The sequence below is a fragment of the Musa acuminata genome, chromosome BXJ1-6, assembly GCF_036884655.1.
Source record: "Musa acuminata AAA Group cultivar baxijiao chromosome BXJ1-6, Cavendish_Baxijiao_AAA, whole genome shotgun sequence".
Taxonomy (NCBI): domain Eukaryota; kingdom Viridiplantae; phylum Streptophyta; class Magnoliopsida; order Zingiberales; family Musaceae; genus Musa; species Musa acuminata.
Genome location: NC_088332.1, coordinates 11,856,925 through 11,879,229, shown reverse-complemented (window position 1 = coordinate 11,879,229; position 22,305 = coordinate 11,856,925). Strand labels below are relative to the sequence as shown.

The following is a 22,305-nucleotide window of genomic DNA, read 5'->3' as shown; positions in this document are numbered from 1 at the left end:
AGTAGACTTTCTCCTAAAGCCAAATTAATTTGGTATTGAATATCTCTTATGGGGGGAAGACTATTTGGTAATCCTTTAGGGCGATTTCTTTAAATTCTTCTAATATCAATCTTAGTTCATTTGAAATCTTTGACTCAGGTGTATTTGGAATCTTTGCTTCAAGTGACTTTTCTCCCTTCATAATAAGAGTATAGCATACTCTTATTTCTTTAGACTTGGTAATGAATTCCAACACATTGTTGGAAATAGATAAGAAAGACCTCCCCTCCACTTTAAAAGTATTAGATTTATCACCCTTCTTGTTAGACGACAGAATGATAATTTTCTTCCCACTCCACCAAAAAATATAGGCATTCTTTCTTTCAAGGTTGGTTGCATTCACCGCTTTAAGTAGCACATAGCACACATCCATGTCAACCACTTCACTTATAATTTCCTTCTTATAGTCTTTTCTAATTGAGAGATGAACTCTACAAATCTCAATTACAGTGACATTTTGGCTTTCTTTAATCCACTGTATGGTATTGGATGAGCTTTCATTTATAATTTTAAGTGTCTCACCAATGACGTGGATACAATGTTGTCATAGCTTCCATTATCTAATGTCAATGTATAGATTTTGTTATTAATACTACATTAAGAATTGAAGATTTTCTTATGTTAAGATAGATCCTCTTATTTAGGGGTGAGTAATAGATTTTTTACAACACATGCGACATGATCCCCTTCTTCTTCTACTATTTTAGTATTATCAATATCATTAATCGTATCATCTTAGGTATGTCCTTCTTATTTAAAGTCATCTTTGTGATTTACAAGGTTGACAGACTTACTAGCACAACACTCGTTGGAACGATGATCAGGCTCACATTTAAAATACATCATAACCAGAGGTTGAGCATATTGTATTGACTTAGTCATAACTTGTTCTCTTTGTTACGAGCAATCGAGTAGCAATTGGAGGTTGAGTCAATAATATTTCAGCTTTTAATGTCATATTGTGAGCTTTCCCTAATATCCATATTAGAGTTAAAGGTATTTTATATTTAATTATAAATTTTAGTCAGTTGGCATACCTTTTTATTTACTGATCTTCTGACTCTCATAAATTACATCTGGTTGAAAGGTATAAGAATTCATTAGTGATGAGGATGATAATTACGATAAGACTTGCGTGACATCAGTTGACGCCCCACGTCTCTGTCGGGCTGACAGCGCTTGGCCAACACGGGTCGGAACGCCAACCGAGGCCCATTAACGATCGCTCAGGCTCGATTCCTCACGCCACGCCAACAGCAATGTCAGATGTCATCAGAAGGTACGTTCCTGTCCCCTGCGAGCAGGCACGTTAGATGACACTAAACTCCCCTATAAATATCCTTGCGTCTTAAGCACCAAGGGGGAGACTCCTGCGACCACGGACTAACTTAATCATCGGAGGGGTCGGGTCGAGATGCTCGACCTGACCTGTGTGCAGGGACGAAGACGAGGCACCCCTCTCCGGACGCATTGGCGAGGAGCCCCTTCCCGAAGGAAACGACGACCCACCTCCACGACCGAACCGACCCGAACCGACAACCTCTGCAGTCTCGAGGAACCCCCCCTGAGAGATCCCCCGTCATCCGGACCCGAACCAAGTCGCGTCGGCCCCGAGGCCACGACTTAAATTTGTTTACACCAACATTTTGGTGCTAGAAGGAGGGCCCTCATGTCGAGGGATCGCCAGACCGACTTGGTCGAACTCGCAGTCGAGGGGTCGCACCCGGTCGGGGCTCCGGGGGAACATTCCCCGCGGACGGGTCTCCGCAACGAATACCCCGCCACAACTTCAGAGCGCTATTGGCAGATCTTCAACGACCGGGGTTTGTTGCCACCCAACGCCCCCTCCGCCGAACCGTCGCCCGTCTCGTCTGAGGCATTTCTCGACCTCACCCATCAGGTCCAAGTTCTGACCGGTATGGTGCAGTCCATCATTCCACTCGTCTCACGAACGCTGCACCCGCCGGCCGCTGAACTGGTGCGACAGTAGGAGCCGCCCGTTTAGGCTCATGCGTAGCTTCCCGCTTCGCCTCGGGTCTTGGTGTCCCCACTCGGGGATCAAGTGACGGCGGACCGGGGAGGCCACGCGCAACCCGAGGCCCTTCCTTCGGCCTCGACGGACTCCCTGCGAGCCCAGTTGCTCCTCGTCAGTCAACGGCTTGACGAGGTGCAGAGGAGGTCCGCGGGTCAAGAGGAGAGCTCGGGGAGGACGTACATCAGGGATCCCCATTCGTCCCTGAAATACGGGATCAAACAGTCCCACATAACTTTCGTCTCCCCTCTCTGGACACATACGATGGCTCCACCGACCTAGCGGACCATGTAGCCGCCTTCCACACCCAAATGACACTGTATGTAACCTCTGACGCTCTGATGTGCAGGGTGTTCCCCACAACTTTGAGAGGACGCAGGGTTGGTACTCTCGGCACCCGACGGATGCTCGTTCGAACGCTCCTTCCGCTTCGGGTTCCGGGCAACCAACAATGAAGCCGAGTACGAGGCGCTCCTAGCATGACTCAAACTAGCCCTTAAAATGCAGGTGGACGCCATCCACGTCTTCACTGACTCGCAGCTTGTCGCCGAGCAACTCAGCGGTGGATACGAAGCCGGGGAACCGACCATGGCAAAGTACTTAGCGGAGGTAAAAAGCTTAGCCTCCAACTTTTCCCACTTCACGATATCCAAGGTGCCGAGGAGCCAAAATGAACGAGCCGACGAGTTGGCAAAGATGGCCTCAGGACCAGACCACGAAAACCACATCAATGTTAAAGATCTCCCATTCCATGCCATCTCGGTTTCAGTTATAACTCCTACCGAGGCACGCGTCACGTGGGTACAAGAGATGTTGCTCTTCAAACGCGACGGGATTCTTCCCAACGACAAGGCCGTGGCGCGGCGCATTCGCCGAATGCAAGCATGGTATTCCGAGCTGAACGGATGGCTCTAAAAGCGATCCTTCTCACAGCCCCTGCTGCGATGCCTCGAGCCTGACGAAGCGCAGGCGGTCTTGGCCGAGGTCCACGAGGGGATCTACGGGGAGTATATTGCTGGTCGGACCTTGGCCTACAAAATCCTTCGTCAAGGATACTACTGGCCCACCATGTCCCGAGACGTGAGAATCTACGTGCAGTGGTGTGGGCCCTGCTAGAGGCACGCCCGAATGCCCCAGCTGTCGACGGTCCCCCTGTTCCCCATCGATTGTGCGTGGTCGTTCGCGCAATGGGGATTGGACCTCCTCGGCCTCTTCCCATCGGCCTCGGGGCAACGACGATACATCATCGTGGGCGTAGATTACTTCACCAAATGGGCAGAAGCTGAGCCACTAGCAACAATCACGGAGCGGCAAGTGGAGAAATTCGTCTGGAAAAATATTGTGACTCGGTTTGGCTTGCCCGAAGCCATCATCACGGACAACGGATCCCAGTTCACCAGTGCTCGATTCCAGGAGTTCTGTGCGAACTACGGGATTCAGTTGACGTTCAGCTCTATGGCCTATCTCCAAACGAACGGGTTGGCCGAAGTCACTAACCGATCTATTCTAGGCGGACTCAAGAGGAGAGTGTCAGTGGCCCAATCAGCTTGGGTGGATGAGCTCCCCAGTATCCTGTGGTCCTTGCGGACCACCCCCAAGACCACAATCGGAGAATCCCCTTATAGCCTCTCGTTTGGGACCGAGACTGTCTTGCCCCCCGAGATGGTTTTCCCTACCCCGAGGACGGCAAGCTACGACGAACGGGTATCGGCCCAGGGATTGCGAGCCGATCTCGATCTACTCGAGGAGCGGCGCGCTAACGCGCACCTGAAAGACCTCTCCTATAAAAGGATCGTCGCTAGAATCTATAACCGTAGGGTGCAGCCTCGACCAATTAAGCTGGGTGACTTGGTCTTACGCAGGGCCGAGGTTATCGACCCGACCCGAGCATGTGGGAAGTTAGCTCCCAATTGGGAAGGCCCTCATCGGGTGATCGAAGTTGTTAGGGTCGGTACGTACCAGCTCGCGACGATGCAGGGCCACGCTTTGCCAAGGACTTGGAACTCGCAAAATCTCAAAAGGTTTTTTCCATAATGCGATGAACTGGGACTTAACAAAAGCTAGTGATTGGCAAACCACAAGCCAGGAAAAAAGACACACGAGTACGATGAGGGTAAAAATAGCTATATTATTTTCAAGAAGCGCATTACATTAGTGATCAACACCCGAACAACAAAAAAGAAAAAGAAAGAAAAAAAATATATACAGAAAAGACTACATTTATACCTCAGGAGCGTCGGGGCTGTCATCAAAAGAGACTTCGTCCGGCATGTCGATGCCCATGTTCTCGAGGAAGGAGTCGAAAGGATCCTCCGCGACCTCCAAGCCGGGGTGGCGCGCCTTGAAGCGGGCGAGGGCGATCCGGTACCCGTATTCGTACGAAACCTGCCCAGTCCGAACAAGGCCAAGCTGAAAGCCCGAGGAATCTTTGTAAACCTCGATCAGCTTCTTGTCCTTCTCCAACCTCTGACGGATCTCGACGGTAAGGGCCTCGGTAGCCCCCCGCGCTTCAGCACGCGCCTCCTCCAACCAACGGATCAGCTCGACCGACTCCCCTCTTGCCGAACGAGCTTTGGCCACAGACGCCTTCAGATGCATCTGAAGCTCCTTATTCCGCTCCTCGGACACCTTGAACTCGGACCGGAGGCGCGTTGCCTCCGCATCCAAATCCGAGGCGCGACCGCCTTAGGAGCCGCCCCGGCGCGGACCTCCTCCACCTGCTTCCGGAGGTCGGCATTGCGGTCACTCAGGATGTCGATGACCCGCCCCGCGTTGCGAACGCGGTCCATCAACGCTGCGGCATAATGAGTGCCCTGCAGACAAACGAGTTAAGACAAGAGCTATTCGAACACACGCAACCAAACCAGCGGAATGACACTTACCCACAGCAGCGACTTGGCAGACCTGCCAAGAAGGACCTCGAAGGGCAGAGTGTACAAGTCCCGAGCTATGTCGGGATGGAGCCCTTCGCAGACAAACCCGGTTGCGGAATCCCCGGCTGCCTCGAGAAAGGCCTTCCCAGCGGGCCGTCAACGGGTCGGAGGGCTCGCCCTGAGGAAGGTCACCTATCGCCTGCGCCTGGTAGGGCTCGTCCTCCCCCCTGGCTTGAAGGCGGCAAAGCTCGCGGACGGAGGGCTCTCGAGGGGCCTTCCCTGCCGCCTCCCTACTCGAGCTGGCTTCTCCCCACCCGAGGCTCTTCCCGGCGCGGCCGGTCGGTGTGGCGACGGCCCTCGCTGGCTGAGCTGCAGCTTCCCCAGAGGCTTTTACCGAGGAGGTCTTCGCCTTCTTTCGAGGACGACCGACCTCAACATCCACTGGGGCCTCTCTCGAGCCAGCCCTCGCCTCGGCCGGCGAACGAGTGGATGGGGCCGTCGAGGTCTTACCCCCACGAAGGGCTCGGAGAACCACCATCTCTGCGCAAAAGCACTAACATTGGTCAGCTGACTAGTTAATCCCTAAAAGAAACCCTAAAACTACCCCTTAGGGCATACCTCGAGGCATCGGGCTAAGACCCGCCTCGACCAACCACTGCTCGGACATACTCCGGATGGCTCTTGAGGCTGGAAGGATTTTTTTAAGCCTCCGGAGCTCTCGGCGCTCCTTATCATCCAAACCCGGGGCGGTGTTGCCTATCACGCGCGCCGCCCATCGAAGCCCGAACCCCCAGTCCTCCGAGTGGCTGACGAAAAAGAAGCGCCCCTTCCATCCCTTATTACTGGAAGGAGCCCCGCTCACTCGGAAGCCCGCTCAGGCGGACAGATAGTAGCCCCCAGACCCCTTGTAAAGTCGAAAGCAAGAAAGGAAGAGGGATCGGGTCAGGAAGATGTTGTCATAGTGGCACTCCCTCAAGAACGCCACCAAATAGCGCCAAGAGTTGGGCGCCATCTGAGACGGGGAGATACGCCACCATGAGATGTATGAGGTTATGATGGGGTGCAAGGGGAGGCGTAGCCCGGCCTCAAAAGCATCAAGGGTGAGAGCGAAACCCTTGGGAATCGGATCATATGCCCGTTGGCCGGGCTTGGGAGCAAGAAGGACAAATTCCTCCGGGATGCCGTAGAGGTCCCGGAGGCGACTGAGCGACGACTCACTCACGGTGGAGTCAAGGTCATGTGGCCACATCAGAGCCTCAAGGGCCCGGGTCGCCTTTTCGTCGGACGACAAGTTAGGATTCGACGCAACCGCTGTTTGCTCGACTTTAGCCAAAGAAGAGGATGAAGAGGAAGAGAAAGAAGACACCATCCTTACTGACCTTTAGTAAGAGAAGAACGATCGACGCAAACGAAACGATGGAGTCCGAAGCGGCATAATAGAAACGAGTGAGGAGACCTTCGAGGGGCTAGCCGCACAATACTTATAGACAAAATCCCGCCAAAAAAGCGGCCCTTCCTCTACTCAGGCATGTCGCATCGGGATGACACAACGTCATTCCGCCATAATTGCAGCTTGGCAGGGTAACCAACAGGCGCGCTACGCGTGGCAAACAATGGGCTTGAGGCGCCGGTCTTCTCGAAAACTCGCGATTCACATAAAGGTTCGTCCCCTGGACTTCCGAACAGACCAAAGGCTACCTGGCCACCCGCGCATCCCACAACACAGCGTAACAGATCCAATCGAAGTAGCTCCTCGGCTGCGCCCGCCTGCGTCGTGCTACTCGGCCTCATGTCGCCCGAGACCACGCCTGCGCGGCCTGCTCACTCGAGTCCAGCTCCTCGATCGCAGCTGCCTGCGTCGTGCTCTTCGGCCTCATGTCGCCCGAGACCACGCCTGTGCGGCCTGCTCACCCGAGTCCAGCTCCTCGGTCGCAGTCGCCTGCGTCGTGCTCCTTGGCCTCATGTCGCCTGTGACCACCCCTGTGCGTCCTACTCGCCCTTGTCCAGCTCCTCGGTCGCAGCCGCCTACGTCGCGCTCTTCGGTCTCATGTCGCCCGAGATCGCGTTTGCGCGGCCTGCCCGCCCGAGGGGACTACCACCCCTACGGCCGAACCCAATTCGACCTACGAGTTATTCTTCGAGGTTCCTCGGCCACTCACTACCCAGCGCCGCTACGGCTCATCCAACCTTCCTCAATTGCCAAGCTTTACGATTCCCACGCCCTGAGCGACGAACCGGCCTTCGCCCGATGGAGATAGTTCTTTAAAACCGAAGCCATGCCTCAGACCCCCCTTTTTTCAACAACTGACGCATAGCTTCCTTTGGGGGGGGAGTATGATGAGGATGATAATTACGATAAGACTTGCGTGACATCAGTTGACGCCCCACGTCTCTGTCGGGCTGACAGCGCCTGGCCAACACAGGCCGGAACGCCAACCGAGGCCCATTAACGACCGCTCAGGCTCGATTCCACATGCCACACCAACAGCAATGTCAGACATCATCAGAAGGTACGATCCTGTCCCCTACGAGCAGGCACGTCAGATGACACTAAACTCCCCTATAAATATCCTTGCGTCCTGAGCACCAAGGGGGAGACTCCTGCGACCACAGACTAACTTAATCATCGGAGGGGTCAGGTCGAGCATCTCGACCCGAGGTGTGTGCAGGGACGAAGACGAGGCGCCCCTCTCCGAACGCATTGGCGAGGAGCCCCTTCCCGAAGGAAACGGCGACTCACCTCCACGATCGAACCGACCCGAGCCGGCAACCTCTGCAGTCCCGAGGAACCCCCCCGAGAGATCCCCCGTCATTCGGACCCGAACCGAGCCGCGTCGGCCCCGAGGCCACGGCTTAAAGTTGTTTACACCAACAATTAGTATACTCTATTATAGATAAAGTACTTTGGATACCGTTTTGGTACTACTGAAACAATAATTGTTCATAGTCTAGGGATAGGAATCTTCCTTTGAGAAGTTGCTTCATCTTTTGTCATGTCTGTATTGGTGTCTTTCCTTGTCTTCTTATGTTATTTTGTAATGTATCTCACCAAGCTACTATACCTCCTTTCAACTTGTATGCAACAAGCTTGACTTGTTTATGATCGGGAACATCTATCACCATAAAAAAGTTTTTTACTTCGTAACTCCAATCAAGAAAAGCTTCAATGCTGAGGTGATCATTAAAACTGGGGAGGTCTACTTTTAGGCCGTAATCCTCAAATAGCTTATTTTGTTTGGGTGGTGCTTGATATTTTTTTTGTATATTTTACTATCATCTTTTAAGTCATCATTATGTTTTGTTGGTTGTTGTAGGAAAAAGTACCACATTGGTTAAAGTATCAAGGTTGAATTGCACCTACACCTCTTCTTTGGTTGCTTTTGTGATAGTCCATAATTCCTTCTTCTTCGTTTGACTCATTTTCATAGGTTGGTTGCCTATGTTGGATTGCAGACCCATGTTGATGAATAAGTTGGCCATAAGTATTAACTTTGACATGGTTGATCCTACCATCATCACGAACTCTATTGATGCCTAAATTTAAGTTAACGAGCATGTCGCAAATCTCTCGATTTTCTCGGGTCATCCTCGCTTCTTGTGCTTTTAGTGTTACCGATAGGGTCGGCATTCCCCGATCATTTTTGTCGGGATTATTGCCATTGCCTCAATTATAAAGGTCATCACTATCGAAATTGCCATTGCCATCATCGATAACGCTATCGTCATTGTTACCATTATTGTCACTAGACCTCATCTTAATAGGTTATAGGGTTGTACTTAGCAAATTAAGTTTCAGATACGCACAATAAGTGATGAGTGTATAACACACATTTTAATTTTCTAACCATAAATATATTATGCTTACACAAATAGTAAGGCTATGATATTAATCGATGAAGAAGGAAACCAAAATAAAAAAAACTATGATAAATTGACCTTATAAAATAATAGAAGAGAAATCAGCTTTCTATAATAGAAAAATATTTATAGTACTTCAAGATATTGCTCTTTCATGATTTTATAAGTTTAGATGAAGTATTTATTTATATTAATTTTAGACCTTGAAAACTAAATAACTAATAATATAGAATAATTAAAATAAACATAAAAATTAATACTATAGGATAAAATAAAAATAAATAAATAATTTTAGATTATTTAAAATATATTATTTTTTACTTGTCTCGCGTTAAAAACTAAAGTCAGCTGGTGTTGCTTTTTCTTTCTTTTTCCTTTTTTTTTTCCTTTAGATTTCTCCGTATAACACAGAAATATAGTATTGGGCACACTAGGTAGTTGCGCGCTTTCTATATAAACCCCAACCTAGCCAATTCAAACCGCAGGTTTACCGAGCAACAACGATGGTTAGACTACTTCCCAGCCTTGGGCTTTGGCCGTGCGTGCTTCTCATATTGCTCACCTCCGCTGGAAGCTCGAAAGCTCGCTTATTAGAACGGCAAGCAGTCTCAGTCGTATTGTTGCTCGACGCCGGAGGAGGACGAGGAGATCGGGTGGCAGTGATTGCGTTCGACGAATCGAAAAGGGTGAGTCCCGGGGGTCCAGATCCGCAGCACCATTCCGTGTCCCCTTAAAACCTGAGAAGGCCTCCTCCTCGTTTGTCTTTTTTTCGTCTGTGTCTCTCCTTGCTCGAATATAAGATTTTCCTATTCTATTGAGGAAAAAAAATAAATAGAAGAGGGAATATGTTAATGTATTCAAGCTTCTTTACCCTTTTAATAAAGCTTCTTCAATAATTATCCCTTTTATTCTTTCTATCATGGTATTAGAGCAGTGAGAAAAACGAAGTTTTGCCCTTGCCTTTGGCCAGCGACCAACGTCATTGAGAAAAGTGAAGCTTCGTCCTTGCCTGTGCTGTAGTGCTGCAGCACAAAAAAGACAGACTGTGCTGGTAGTGTCTGCGATGGCACAATCGTTTTCTTTTCCTTGTTGCATGTGAAGTGGAGCGGCAGATTCAACTCGAAACCGAAACACTCCGCTATTAAATCCATCAGCCGCATCTGATGTGGTCTCTGCAAGCAACTCACATTAGTCCCTACCATAATATCCTTGACATGGTGATGGTGGCATCCCGATGGACTCAAAAACACTTGGAACATGTCACCATTGGTGTATACCTGAGAGTGCATGAGCTTGATTTGGTTGTCTACTGCATGCAAGCAAAGATCACCCCAGCTGAGATTGTTCAGTATTTAGACTCTTCCACGGCCCCTTCCCCTCGAAAGGGGCGCTTTGAGGGGACACGACCTACTTAGTGCCATCTAAATACCCAGATAGGAGCAATGGTTTGCGACCTCTCCTAAAGAGTTCAGTATTGCGTTATCTGATGATCTAGCTTGCAATGGAGAAGGTGTGTGTGCGGATGAAGTTTGTGTACCCTACAAGACTTTCTCAATGCGGTCATGAGCATTGCCGTTGCATAAACTTATTGCTGATCACTTGGTGGAGGCTAAATGTTCTCGTTATCTTCTGATTGCTGGTATTTGGACAGTGTAGCTCATGGCTACTGGAACAACATCTTCCGATTTGATTACCTGTGCATATATACTTAGCTTTGTTCCTGATGAGTCTTTTGTGTGGGAGCATGCGAGTAGAACATAGTGAGCAGCAATATGAGATAAATAAAAAGATTAATTATGATTCCTTCCATATTGATCGGTCCTCTCTGTTTCCAAATGGTATTGTGATTCTACGTTAAAAGTCAACTACAACGTTCCTTCACAAACGTTCGAAGAGTTCGATGTTTCTTTAGGATGACTCCCTCGTCGACGATAAAGTTTCGGATCCCAAATCATATTACTTGAGACTCCTATTCATATAATGATTAGGTGAATATTTCTATAATAAGCAACAATGTAAATAATATTCTCCCTCTTCAACTTATGTGTGTATCGAGTTTTAATTGATTAGTTGAAGATATTTCTAAATATCTTTATCATATGTCTTACTCGATCGAGACAAAATTATTTGTCTCACGTAAACCTAATCAAGATGAAGTCAATCATCCCAAATTTGTCACATTTAACTTCCATTTTCTAAACTGTTAGCCATTTTCGACTGTAAATAGGGATATTTGTCCGACAACAAAAGGGGTTAGATTCTTTTTTTTTTCTCTTGCAAATAGCTAAATTAATCGCCGAAGAGACCAAATTGAAATGAACCCGTTTTAGATCTTTAGTGTGGGAAGGAAGCCTATGGGAATTCAACTTTTATCCTTCTTCTCTTGTCTCTCGAATCAAAGGCGAGTTCAGCTCTTGCATTTATCTCGACACAAAACCAAGTCGATCGTCTCGATAGTTCCAAGTAATTCCACGTGGATGAACTACAAGAAGACTCCTTTTGGTGCTACAAAGAACTCATAAGAACAAGATTGGACGTGATCACATGTTGATTTGAAAATCTAAATATTTTTATTGAAAATCTGTCATGCCCCAATAAGATGATGCTCCTATCAAGGATACCAATCTTGGACCGATGTAATACAAAGAGTTTACAAGCGAGAGGCTTTGTGAGTAAGTCTGCTAATTAATTAGTCGTATGTACATGAGAAATACGTAGTTGGCACCGGACGACTTGATCTTGCACGAAGTGGAAGTCGATAACAATATGTTTCATACGAGAGTGGAACACCGGATTGACGCATAGATAGGTAGCTCCGATATTATCACAATATATTGTAGAAATAGTAGAAATAGGAGTGGAATTGATATTGAGTTTTTTAAGCAGATTTGTGACCCAATTGAGTTCTGCAGTGGCAGTAGCGATGACACGGTATCAACAGAATCAGATCTAGAGATCGGATTAGCAACGATTGCAGAGAGGTGGTTTGCTGTTGCTAGCGAGGATGGAGCAGTAGCGCTAGTGAGGGAAGAAGCATCGATGTCTACAATGCTAGAGGCACCAGTGCAAAGTGGCACCATCGACGTCGAGCACCTCCGCTGACGAGGTTCGTCGAGCACCTCAACGAAAAGATAGCTTGCTCTAGGCAAGCGACTCTAATACCATGTAAGAAATTAAATGAAGAAGATCGAAGATAAAAATTATACATGAAGCTATATTACTCATTGAGATGTTTTCCCTATTTATAAACAAAATTTCATCGTACAATCGAAGAAATCTTATCTAACTCAAGTTTGTCATCTTGTCGATTGATACTTCTCTTAGAGAAGAGTTTCGATTAACACAAATTTGTTTTCATAAAGAGCAAATACCAAAGGTAGGATTCCAATCAAAAAGTTTAGGATGAAGTAACTACATGAGTAATTTTATGATAAGAAAACCTCAGTAATATTATTATTTCAATTATCCCTAGTTCATCTCTATCTTCTTCGGAGCCCACACCAATCAATTATTGTTTAATGATATCTTTGCACATTCTTAACTGAGCCTCCGAACCATGATTTGATCGCCATGTTGCTAATCAAAATATAAATCTTTTAGACTCTATTCACATGATGACAGATATATTACAGAAAGTATTAATTAATCTCTAAATGAATAAATAAGTAAATAAACTATTCTCGTCTCCTCTCTTTCTCTCTCTCATATGAATCTCACGCTACGATTGTGTCTGCGACCATCTCTGGCCTCCATCAATCGCTCAGCAACTCGAACAACTCGTCCAGCGAAGGCAGCAGCACAATCCCACACTCCCCCGCCTCCTGCTCCGCCGAAATGGATCGCTTTCTTCCTCCGCCACAGCTTCGCTCGACCTCATGGCTCCTCCTCCCGGCACGACCGCCCGGGCTCTCCGACGTCTCAGCGACGACGGAGTCCTTCCAGGTGAGGTACTGCACCACGGACTTGAACTGTGCGGCGTCGGCTTGTACGCACTTCGTGACGATGACTCTCACCTTCGTCGGTCTCCGTGCGTGGTCGGAAGACATGGCAATGGCTGGAGTGCACTCCTAGATTGTGGGGAGGAAGAAGCTCCGCTGTCGTAGATATACAAGTAGGGTGAGTGACTTTCTGCTTGAGGTCAAGAGAAGAAGAATCCGAGGAAACAGCAGCTCGCCGAGGACGACTGAGAATAGTCAGAGGACGCACGATCGTTCGTGTAATGAACATGGTGGGAAAAGGACTCGTTTCCTACGTGGATAGGAGCTACATACCGACATGGAGACGAATAGTAGGACGATCCACATCAAACAACTAAACCTTTGACGCAAATGACCGAGATCAACTTGATCTGCAGAGAGTATTTTCTTCATCGATTAATAAATACTGGTAAATTCTACTCCAAGCAAGAGGCCGAAACAAGGAACCTGGAACCTTCGACGCGATAAGGTTGACCCCTAGCCTGACACAAGGAACCTGGAACCTTCGATGCGAAAAGGTTGACCCCCCAGCGACTGGTTGAGAGCTGCTCCAAATGAATTCTCGGAGAGGGATGAATCGAGCCTGGAAGCGTCATGTAAAAGAGATTTTCCATGGCTTGGTTTTCTTGGCGCGAAAGAAATCTAAATGAGTCGGTGGAGTTCGTGCTTGAGAATTAGAATCACTTCCTACGCACGTGTTCTTTGCAGCCGCTAAGGAAGATGTGCCCGTGCCATGAAATTTTCTTTCTTTCATATTCTTCTCGTGAGACGCAAGTGAATGGGAAGGAGAAGGCGACATCTGAAACAGCGGTCCCACCGTTCAATTTAAAAGCACATTTTGATCTTAGCTTAGCCACAACGGTTCATATTTATTATGTAAAATAAGAACACTAGGTTAAACTCGAACATCACATAGAACCACGAATGGGATATGCTGTGAGCGAGACCATCAAATCCTTTTGGGGAAACTCTGATTAGTATGAAAAAAAAAATTTGTTTTCTTAAACTTAAGCATTTAATGCCAATAGTTAAATAAAACTCGCTGCTTCAAGCACCAAATAATTAGGCTTGACTTCTTCCATTAGATCATCCACGGTTCAGTGTTTTCATCTCTCATAGTAGTGCAATTTGGAGATGACTGGATATGCAGCAAGAAGAACATACACATTCTGCTATGGGAGTAAAACTTATTTTCGTACTAGTAGATAAATCAAAACTGGGGCAGAATGAATTACCATCATAAAAAGGAATTCTGCTGGCCCAAATATTATGGAGAAAATAATATAAATAAGAGAGACAACTATTAGATATCGACCCATGATAAAATACTTTTAGATCAATAGTTAGAGAAGGAAATAATCAATCAGCTGCGGGAAACAGTCCCAGTCTCAAGTGACTCCTGACAGCTATCATAGTGTTGTACATTGGTGCAATGCTTTTAAGCCAGATGATGACTAAACTCTGCAAGATTTGGACAAATAATCACAGTCCTTGTACACCTCAAGACCCGGCCGTCCGAGCTCCTCTTCTTTAAAACAAGCACAACGCTGGCTGATTTTTCCAGTGAGGGCTATATCCCCTGGTCTCTTCACTAATCTTGGATAGCCAGTTTCACACCAGACCTAATAGAAAGGAAGCTGATGTTAGCAAAGAGTATTGGATCAACCAAACTTACAGCACGCATAGCAAGTCAACCAGTATGTTCTTTGTATCCAAGAAGGTGCAAGTACAATAACTTCACCAGTGGAAGAAATTTTATAAAAAATAACTATGAGTAAAAGGGCAAGACTACCTATTGGATAAACCTATAAGCAAAGAACATTTGACAAAGAAGACACACAAAACTATCTTTTAGCAAAATATACTATGCAAAAAAGAACATAAAGAACTATCTCCAGTTGATTAAACTATGGAAACACCAATACAATTTTGTACCAGCCTTCAAACAATAAAATAGTAGACAGCATCTTATACTCCAACACCTACCTAAGAAGCAGTGGGAAAACCTGAATGGCCCAAGGACTTTCTTTTTTTAATTTATTATTTATTTATTTGGAGGTCAAGAAAGCAAACCAGGAAATGGGAGACCATGGAAAAACCATATTGATAAAGTAAAGGAGCTAAATACAAACAAACAAACAAAAATAGACAAATAAATATATAGAAAAGAAAAAAGCAAGCCTTCAAAGATGGAGCTACAGAAGAATAAGAAAAACCTCATCTTTTATGAGGTCATGGAACATTTAGTTAATTAAATGACAAACTAATATCAGCCAAATAAAGATACCCCAACATGATACATGGGCCTGATCATTAATGTCACATACTGGTCCCTGCATATATTACGAAATCTTAGACATCTTCAATGTAACAACAATGTTCTAGCAAGCTTGTTTGGCACTGAAACTAGGTACCATTGCTCTGACCATTACATCAAACAAAAATGTATGGCAGTTCAAATAAGTAACACTTAGGACCATCTAGCACTTCAGAACTAGGTACACTACAAATTATCTTTTGCTGAACCAACAAATAAACATGTCTCAGACAAAGCCCATACCTCTCCTCCCTCTTGTTCACTCCATTTAGAATTGCAACTTGGTATCTTAGCCTCCTCAATTTTCTGCTTCTCTAAAAGCTGAGCTCCTCGTTTAGCCTTTGACTCAACACCTTTCAAATATTTTGTGGGATTCCCCTGGCTGTCATAATACCGGCCAACGAGTTTACCAGCAAATCTAACACATGCAGTTAGGGAAGAACATCAGAAATGAGGTTAGTCCATTAAATATTGGACCAAGTTAACATAAATCATCCATTTGATACTTTGCAAGCTGAACAACTTTACAAACTAAATACCATGAGAATATAATATTCAGAACTTACATCGGTTGAAAACTCCAAAAACTCCAGTATAAATTCCATAATAAAGAAGATACTAACTTGATGCTAAAAATGAGCCAAAAGGCCTACTACATTGATTGATACTGAAAGAGAATTTCATTTCTTAAAAGAAGAAAACAATATATTAGCCTTTTTGGCTGTTTGGAAAAAAATCATCCACTGGCTATGGATTGCATGGGATCCTATTGTCACCCATGGGGTATACACTTCTATCCTTAGAGAAATAATTCTGCCCATTTTAGTCCAATCCTGCATTTGGATAAGTGACACCAACTATTTTAATAAAAATACAAAAAATAGGGCATTAAATGTAGACATTGCATCAGTATTAGCCACAGCATAATAATAACTAAAAAACCTCACACTAGAATCACGAGAGTCATTTGCATCCAAGATCCAACTATTTGCTTTTAGAGCAACTATTTATTACAGTTGCTACATGCTTAACCATTTCTAACTCTTTTTTAAACATCCCACTTTCTTGACGAATGGACTCCATCAAAGAACAAATTTTGGTTATCAATTATCTATGTTTCAGTGAACTATATCAGCATCATAGATTCAATTCACATTCCCATAACTATACCGACAAAGCAAGATACTCTTACAGGAATTAATAAACAACACTTCTTTAGAACCTTATGGAGACAGATTTCGACCACCAATTTATATATGTTTCAACTAGAGGAAATTCAACTTTGGATGCAGGAGTCTTTATGTCAACTTTAGAAATTGGATTCATGTGCATAGAGTTGATTAAGTAAGCTCCAAAAGTGCTTCCAAAGCTTGCATTAAGGAATGGATTGTTAGCATTAGATGTTACCATTTTTCATTGGTTTCTTCCTTCTAACCATGAAACATCAATTAGAAGCTAGCACATACTGGCCCCAGATAGGATGGAAGCAATTTAACTGAGCTATCATAACTTTGAACTTTATCATAGCATTCAAAAGTAAGTTCATCTCCTAATAACCCAAATAAGCACATCATGTTTGAGGTCAATTAGATAGACAAGTTCACATTTATCCATTTAGAACAATACATTACATATTATAGATGGCAAGGTTATTTTCAAAAGTGTTTCCCAGCAGCATATTGTAAGGTAGTAAGTCTGAGAATGTTTTACGTTGCTTCAGTCCAGAATTTCTCAGTTGCAACCAACGGTAGAGTAAAAACCAGAAAACTTATATGCAAGTGCACAGAGGTGGACTTCACGAATGCTTCCAAACTATAGCCTAAAATCCATATTAGAATTGCTGACCAGCAACTGAAAGGGATTAGCTTTGATGCCAAACCCTAATGTAAGATCATAAATAATTCCTGTTTCTTTGCTAGAAACATATGGAGGGGTGCATATATATTTTTTAATCAAATTATCAGGCTTCTCCAGATAGGGACTAAATGGTTATTTACATGATGTTTAATTGATCACATAAGCAAAATAGTAGAAGTCTTTGTATCTCCATGACCATGACATCTACAAGCCAGCAAACAATAAGTTATATTTGTTTCTCCATATCTTCGTTACAAACTTCATATCATTTGACAACTTTGAAGTGACAGTTGCAGGAGGACTATTAATCCTAAGCTGGAATCAATGAAATTCTTTACAAAAAATAAAGACAACTTCATATCATTTGACAACTTTGAAGTGGTCAACCAATACCTAGTGAAAATTTAGTCTAAAATAGGCACACGAAAATCAAAATAAGACCCAACCCATGTAAAATCAAAATTCATATTGCTCCCAAAGTTCGCAAGCCAGTCATTTGCTATACTAGTTGACAACAGAATCTTAGTGCAATAACTTCAGCTAGCTTTTCATTTGGAATTAGACTCGTGGAGGATTGTGATTAGAAAGTGTCATTTGCATGGTTAATCACACAAACCCCTTGGGATTTGTACCACAAAATATAAAACACACATATTCTTCAGTAAGGCTCCTGCCAGTACACACCATCTTATCACATAAGCAGAAAGGTTATCTCTGACCATAACTATTGACGCTAAGGTTACAGTAACAAACCTTTCCATGGTGGCAAGGCTAAACCTCATGCGACAATGGTATTGATGTCTCCTTTAGTATTATTCTAATTTGGTTATACCTTAAGAATGTATCAATAAAGGTGAGAAGCTCATGACACAAAGTAACACTAACCAACTGATCAATTTGAAGAAGGAGGTAGCTATCATTTGGGCATGCTTTGTTATATTAGTATAGTCAATACACATATTCCCATTTTTGTTAGATTTTTTAATAAATACAATATTGGTGAGTCATCGGGGCTACTATACTTTGGCAATAAATTCTGCTCTTAACAACTTATCTACCTCTACACTAATTGCTTGTTGACAGTTATGAGCAAACTTATAAGACCTTTGCTTCACTAGTCATGCCTCATGGAAAATGTCCAGGTGATGTTGAGCTATGTTAGGGTCAATTCTTATCATGTCTCTCGATAACCATATGAACACCTTAGAATTCTCCCAAAGGAAGTTGATAAGTTACATCTACCTCTTCTCGAGAAGGGTCACCCTGACCTTAATAGTTTAGTTGGGTTAGGCTTTATCTAGGGGACCTTAATTAGCAATGCCACTTGCTTAAGATGTGAGGCGAACTTGGTCAAGTCTCCAAGGTCCATAGGTGGTAACTTGGGTTGGGTTTTCTTCAGCATGAAGATTGTCATCAGATAGCATTGACATGACTCCCTTAAGTTGCTTCTCAGCTCTCTGATATCGATCCTCATCAGGAACCTTATTATTATGTGATAAGTCAATACCATTGCCCTCATCCTATTCAATGTGGATCGGCCTATGGTTGCATTATACACCAAAGGGATATCCACCATCATAAACTTAGTCAATATTGTTTTGGAGCAAGGTTCATCTGTAAATATGATGTGTAGATTCACAATCTCGAGAAACAAGATGGAGTCATCGGTGGATCCCATCAGTAAAGAAGTCATTGGGTAAGGTTATTAGTTGATAGCCTAAGTTTTCAAAAAGCATCAAAGTAGAAGATCTCAATAGAGCTATATGTGTCGATCATAACCCTCTTCACTCAAGCAATATTAATTTAATTATAAGGCATGATGGTATGGCGCCATGTCAACCATCTATTGTAATTTATTTTTACAAATCATGCTGTGCAGTCCTTGTAAATCTATAGTTTACATTTCTTCTTAGTTCCAATGTTCAAAAAGACTGATTTGTTTTCTTTATCATTTTTTCCTAATTAAAAATTGTTGATCAAAATAGCCTTTACAGTAAAGTATAGCATCTCAAGGATTAAAGACTAAAACATATCAGATATAGGGGATGAAATATATAGCATAGACAAAAGTTTGCTTACATATATCTTTCCATGTAAAATTTTCTCCAGTCAACAACACTCTTTACCTAGAACAAGAAAATTAGAGAAAATATTATGTCTTGCAAATATTCAAAATTATAGCAATTAACATCAATGATTTTATGACAACTTAGAAGCACACCACCAAGAATCTGAAGGAAAAGAAGGTCTACTACACTCTGTTTTTTCATCCTAATAAAATCACCCCTGGCAGGCAGGCATAGAATGGGAAAATGTTCATATACCATGGCAAGAGTGCTCATTTAATATGGTTAAAGCAAGTAACAAAATTTACAATGCAATTTTTGTCAACATAATTGTAATGCAAATGGGATCTTCCATCAGAAAACAAGCAGTCAGAGCATGAGAAACCTTAACTTTCTGTAGCAATAGAGATTAGAAGAAGATGGAGCAGAACAGAAATTAGTTATCATTGGTTCCATAGACGATGATGTATATAAATGTGAATCATTGTTTCCAACATGGTTGCAAATTGATGTTCCTTGCTTTTAATCTTAATATAATTGATAGTGCTTTATATGACAACCTGATCACCATTGCATATGCATTTGTTGCCAATTGTTCTAGGGAAAGGCACAAAAGCTGTAAAGTATCACAATATGTTTTTACAAAGAAAAACTACCTGTGACATGCCAATTATAGATCTCTTATAGTTCATCTCTCAAACATTTCTAAACGTAAACAAAGGAAGAATAATACAATCAAATTTTCACTATTCCATCACCTCCATAGTGGATAGACCATGCAATGAGTCTGTTAATCCATCACCTGCAGGACAAGATATTCATGATTAAGATTTGTGAACAAATAATAGCCTGAAGTTTTACAACTGTTCGGTATTCTTCAATTTTAAATACATAAACTAAAATCTCTTCTAGAATCACAATATTAATAACTTTCAATTTTTTATGGACTGCTCCATAATTAATTCATTTCATTTAATCAATGGTTCATGCAAATTCATCCTTGATCCAAAATCTTCAGTAGTACCCACAGGACACTGGTCCAACGATTTGCATAAAGAATTGAAACAAAGGACAAACTTGATAGCTTAAACTGACAGATTCTTCCAGCAGTCAGTTGAGATAGAGGGTCACATACCATCACAAAAAAAACAAAAGAATGCCACCCAAAATAGAGATGCTGATAATTCTTTTGGTATATATTGTATATACTGATAATTCAACATATATACAATCTTATCTAATTTTTGCAGGAAAGGGAACAATACACAGGTGTAGCTTCCAAATAATGCTTAAACAAGGAAGATCCCTATCCCAATAATGGGAATCATAGAACACTCAATCTCCCTCCCAAAAATAGGGAAAAATGAGATCGATGTTATACATTTCTAATCACCCATATCAGATGAGATTAACCATGTAGTTCCTGCTCCTTGACTTAAAAGGAGGGTCTCATCAGGAAATGCAAAATAGGTCTTTCCACTTCTACTCAGCAAAACTGACCAATACGATGCTGAGCCAGACCTGAAAGTGGGGTCTCATCATGAAATTCAAATTAGGTCTTTCCACTTCTACTCAGCCAACTGGCTGATACAATGCTGAGCCAGACTGACTGGTCCAACAAAATATCACAGCCTGATTTCAGAAAGTGTAGGGCTCAGACTTTGTTGTTTCGGCAAGATGGAATTTGCACAAACAAGCATACATGCTATTACAATACCACGATTGACTGCTTTCATTGTTTATCAGCACAAGAACATTGCAAGTGTACATTGCCCCTTTCAAGTATTGTAGTAAACTTAACATGGCCATAAATGTATATAAACGTTTACCTGTAAAGTTTCCAGATACAAAGGCTCGTGACGCATCTCTGACATCCACCAAACAGTTCAAAATTTAGCATCAGATGAAAATATGAAAGTTCATGAAATAACTAGAACATAAATAAAAACTAGAAATAAAATTGGATACATCAAATGACTTGATTCTTAAATTGAAGAAAGAGTATATCACATGGATACTTCAATTATTGTATTCCAACTTGATACCTGTCAGATGTGGTAGTTGTAGGATACTTCTCGGATACATGTCAGACAAATATATGAAGTACCCAATTTTTGTATAATTATTTAAAAGATTGGATATCTTTGGTAAGGGTACCAAGTCCCTAAGATGAATAAATTAAGGCATAACTGTAACATCTTAGCTGTGTGTAGATTAGCAGCATTAAGCAGGACAAGGTCCAATATCCCTAAGATTCCATCCTCGGATAGCTTAGCTTTCAAATTATATACCTAATCGTGAAATTAGTCAACTAACATAAGAATAAGATAGGATCATGAAATGCACAAACCTGCCAGCAAAATGATGATAACCTCCTCCAGGGCCATAATGTGTTTTTCCTTTTGTGACATCAAACACTGATCTGCAAGAAAGAAAAGAGTCAATTCTTTCGCATAGCAAACGAACCAAAGACACCAAGAGACGATAGCTTGTGAGAGCATATAGCAGAATCTTAGAATACCCTAGTATTCCGAGCAGTATCGGTAGCCCGTCCTCAGTCCCATTGTACAAGCTCAACTCCTCCACGGTCCACAGTCTCTGCCAAACAAGTCCAAGAATCAAACAAGATCATTAAGCACCGCGCGGGGAGTTATTCGATCAGCAACAAAGGAATCCGCCTGCGGATCAAGCTTGAAAGAGAATTGAAGGAACGAACCGGTCGGAGATGCTTCCTTATGTAGAACTGAAGCGCGAAGGCGATGAGGGCAATCAGGAACCCTAACCCTAGAAGCAGGGGAGACGAGACTCGTGTTGGCCTCGACGGCGAGGCCATTCGCCCCTCTTTATCTCTCTTTCTCTCGCTCCTACTTTTCTTAGCTCGACTTCGTTTCTTGGTCGGGGAAATTATTACCGAAGGAGAAGGCGGCGAAAGCTTCCCCCGGAAGCGACTTTTCTACCATATGTAAAACGTACCCACATTGGCCGTTACCCACGTCCACCAACCGCAAAGGTCTACCTCGCTCGGCCGAAGCTGGTGGGCCCCACTACCACTCACAACCGAACTGGGCTCGAAAATGGACTTCCTTTGTTAGGCTCTGTTTGTTGGGCCACATATTCCATTTCTTTTTCTGATCGAACCACCCGTGGACCGTGGCCCACATCACCTTGTAACTTCACCCGGATGAGTCAGCAACCATTTCTGATCGATAATAAGGTCAAATCCGTCCTTATGTTAACTTAATTAACATTATAAATAATAAAACAATATGGAAATATTAGCAGAACG

The 22,305-nt window shown here is 43.6% G+C and overlaps 1 protein-coding gene across 1 annotated transcript; it reads right to left on the bottom strand.

Moving 5' to 3' along the window:
* Window positions 1–14,035: 14,035 nt before the first annotated feature.
* On the bottom strand, window positions 14,036–21,943 carry LOC135676289 (membrane-associated progesterone-binding protein 4-like). Its single transcript, XM_065187311.1, has 8 exons — window positions 21,736–21,943; window positions 21,541–21,617; window positions 21,370–21,441; window positions 20,849–20,886; window positions 19,778–19,821; window positions 19,033–19,079; window positions 15,340–15,514; window positions 14,036–14,401 (listed from the first exon to the last, which is right to left on the bottom strand). Exons 1-8 carry the CDS (start codon window positions 21,850–21,852, stop codon window positions 14,234–14,236), a joined length of 738 nt encoding a protein of 245 aa, XP_065043383.1. The 5' UTR covers window positions 21,853–21,943; the 3' UTR covers window positions 14,036–14,233.
* Between the last annotated feature and the right edge of the window lie 362 nt (window positions 21,944–22,305).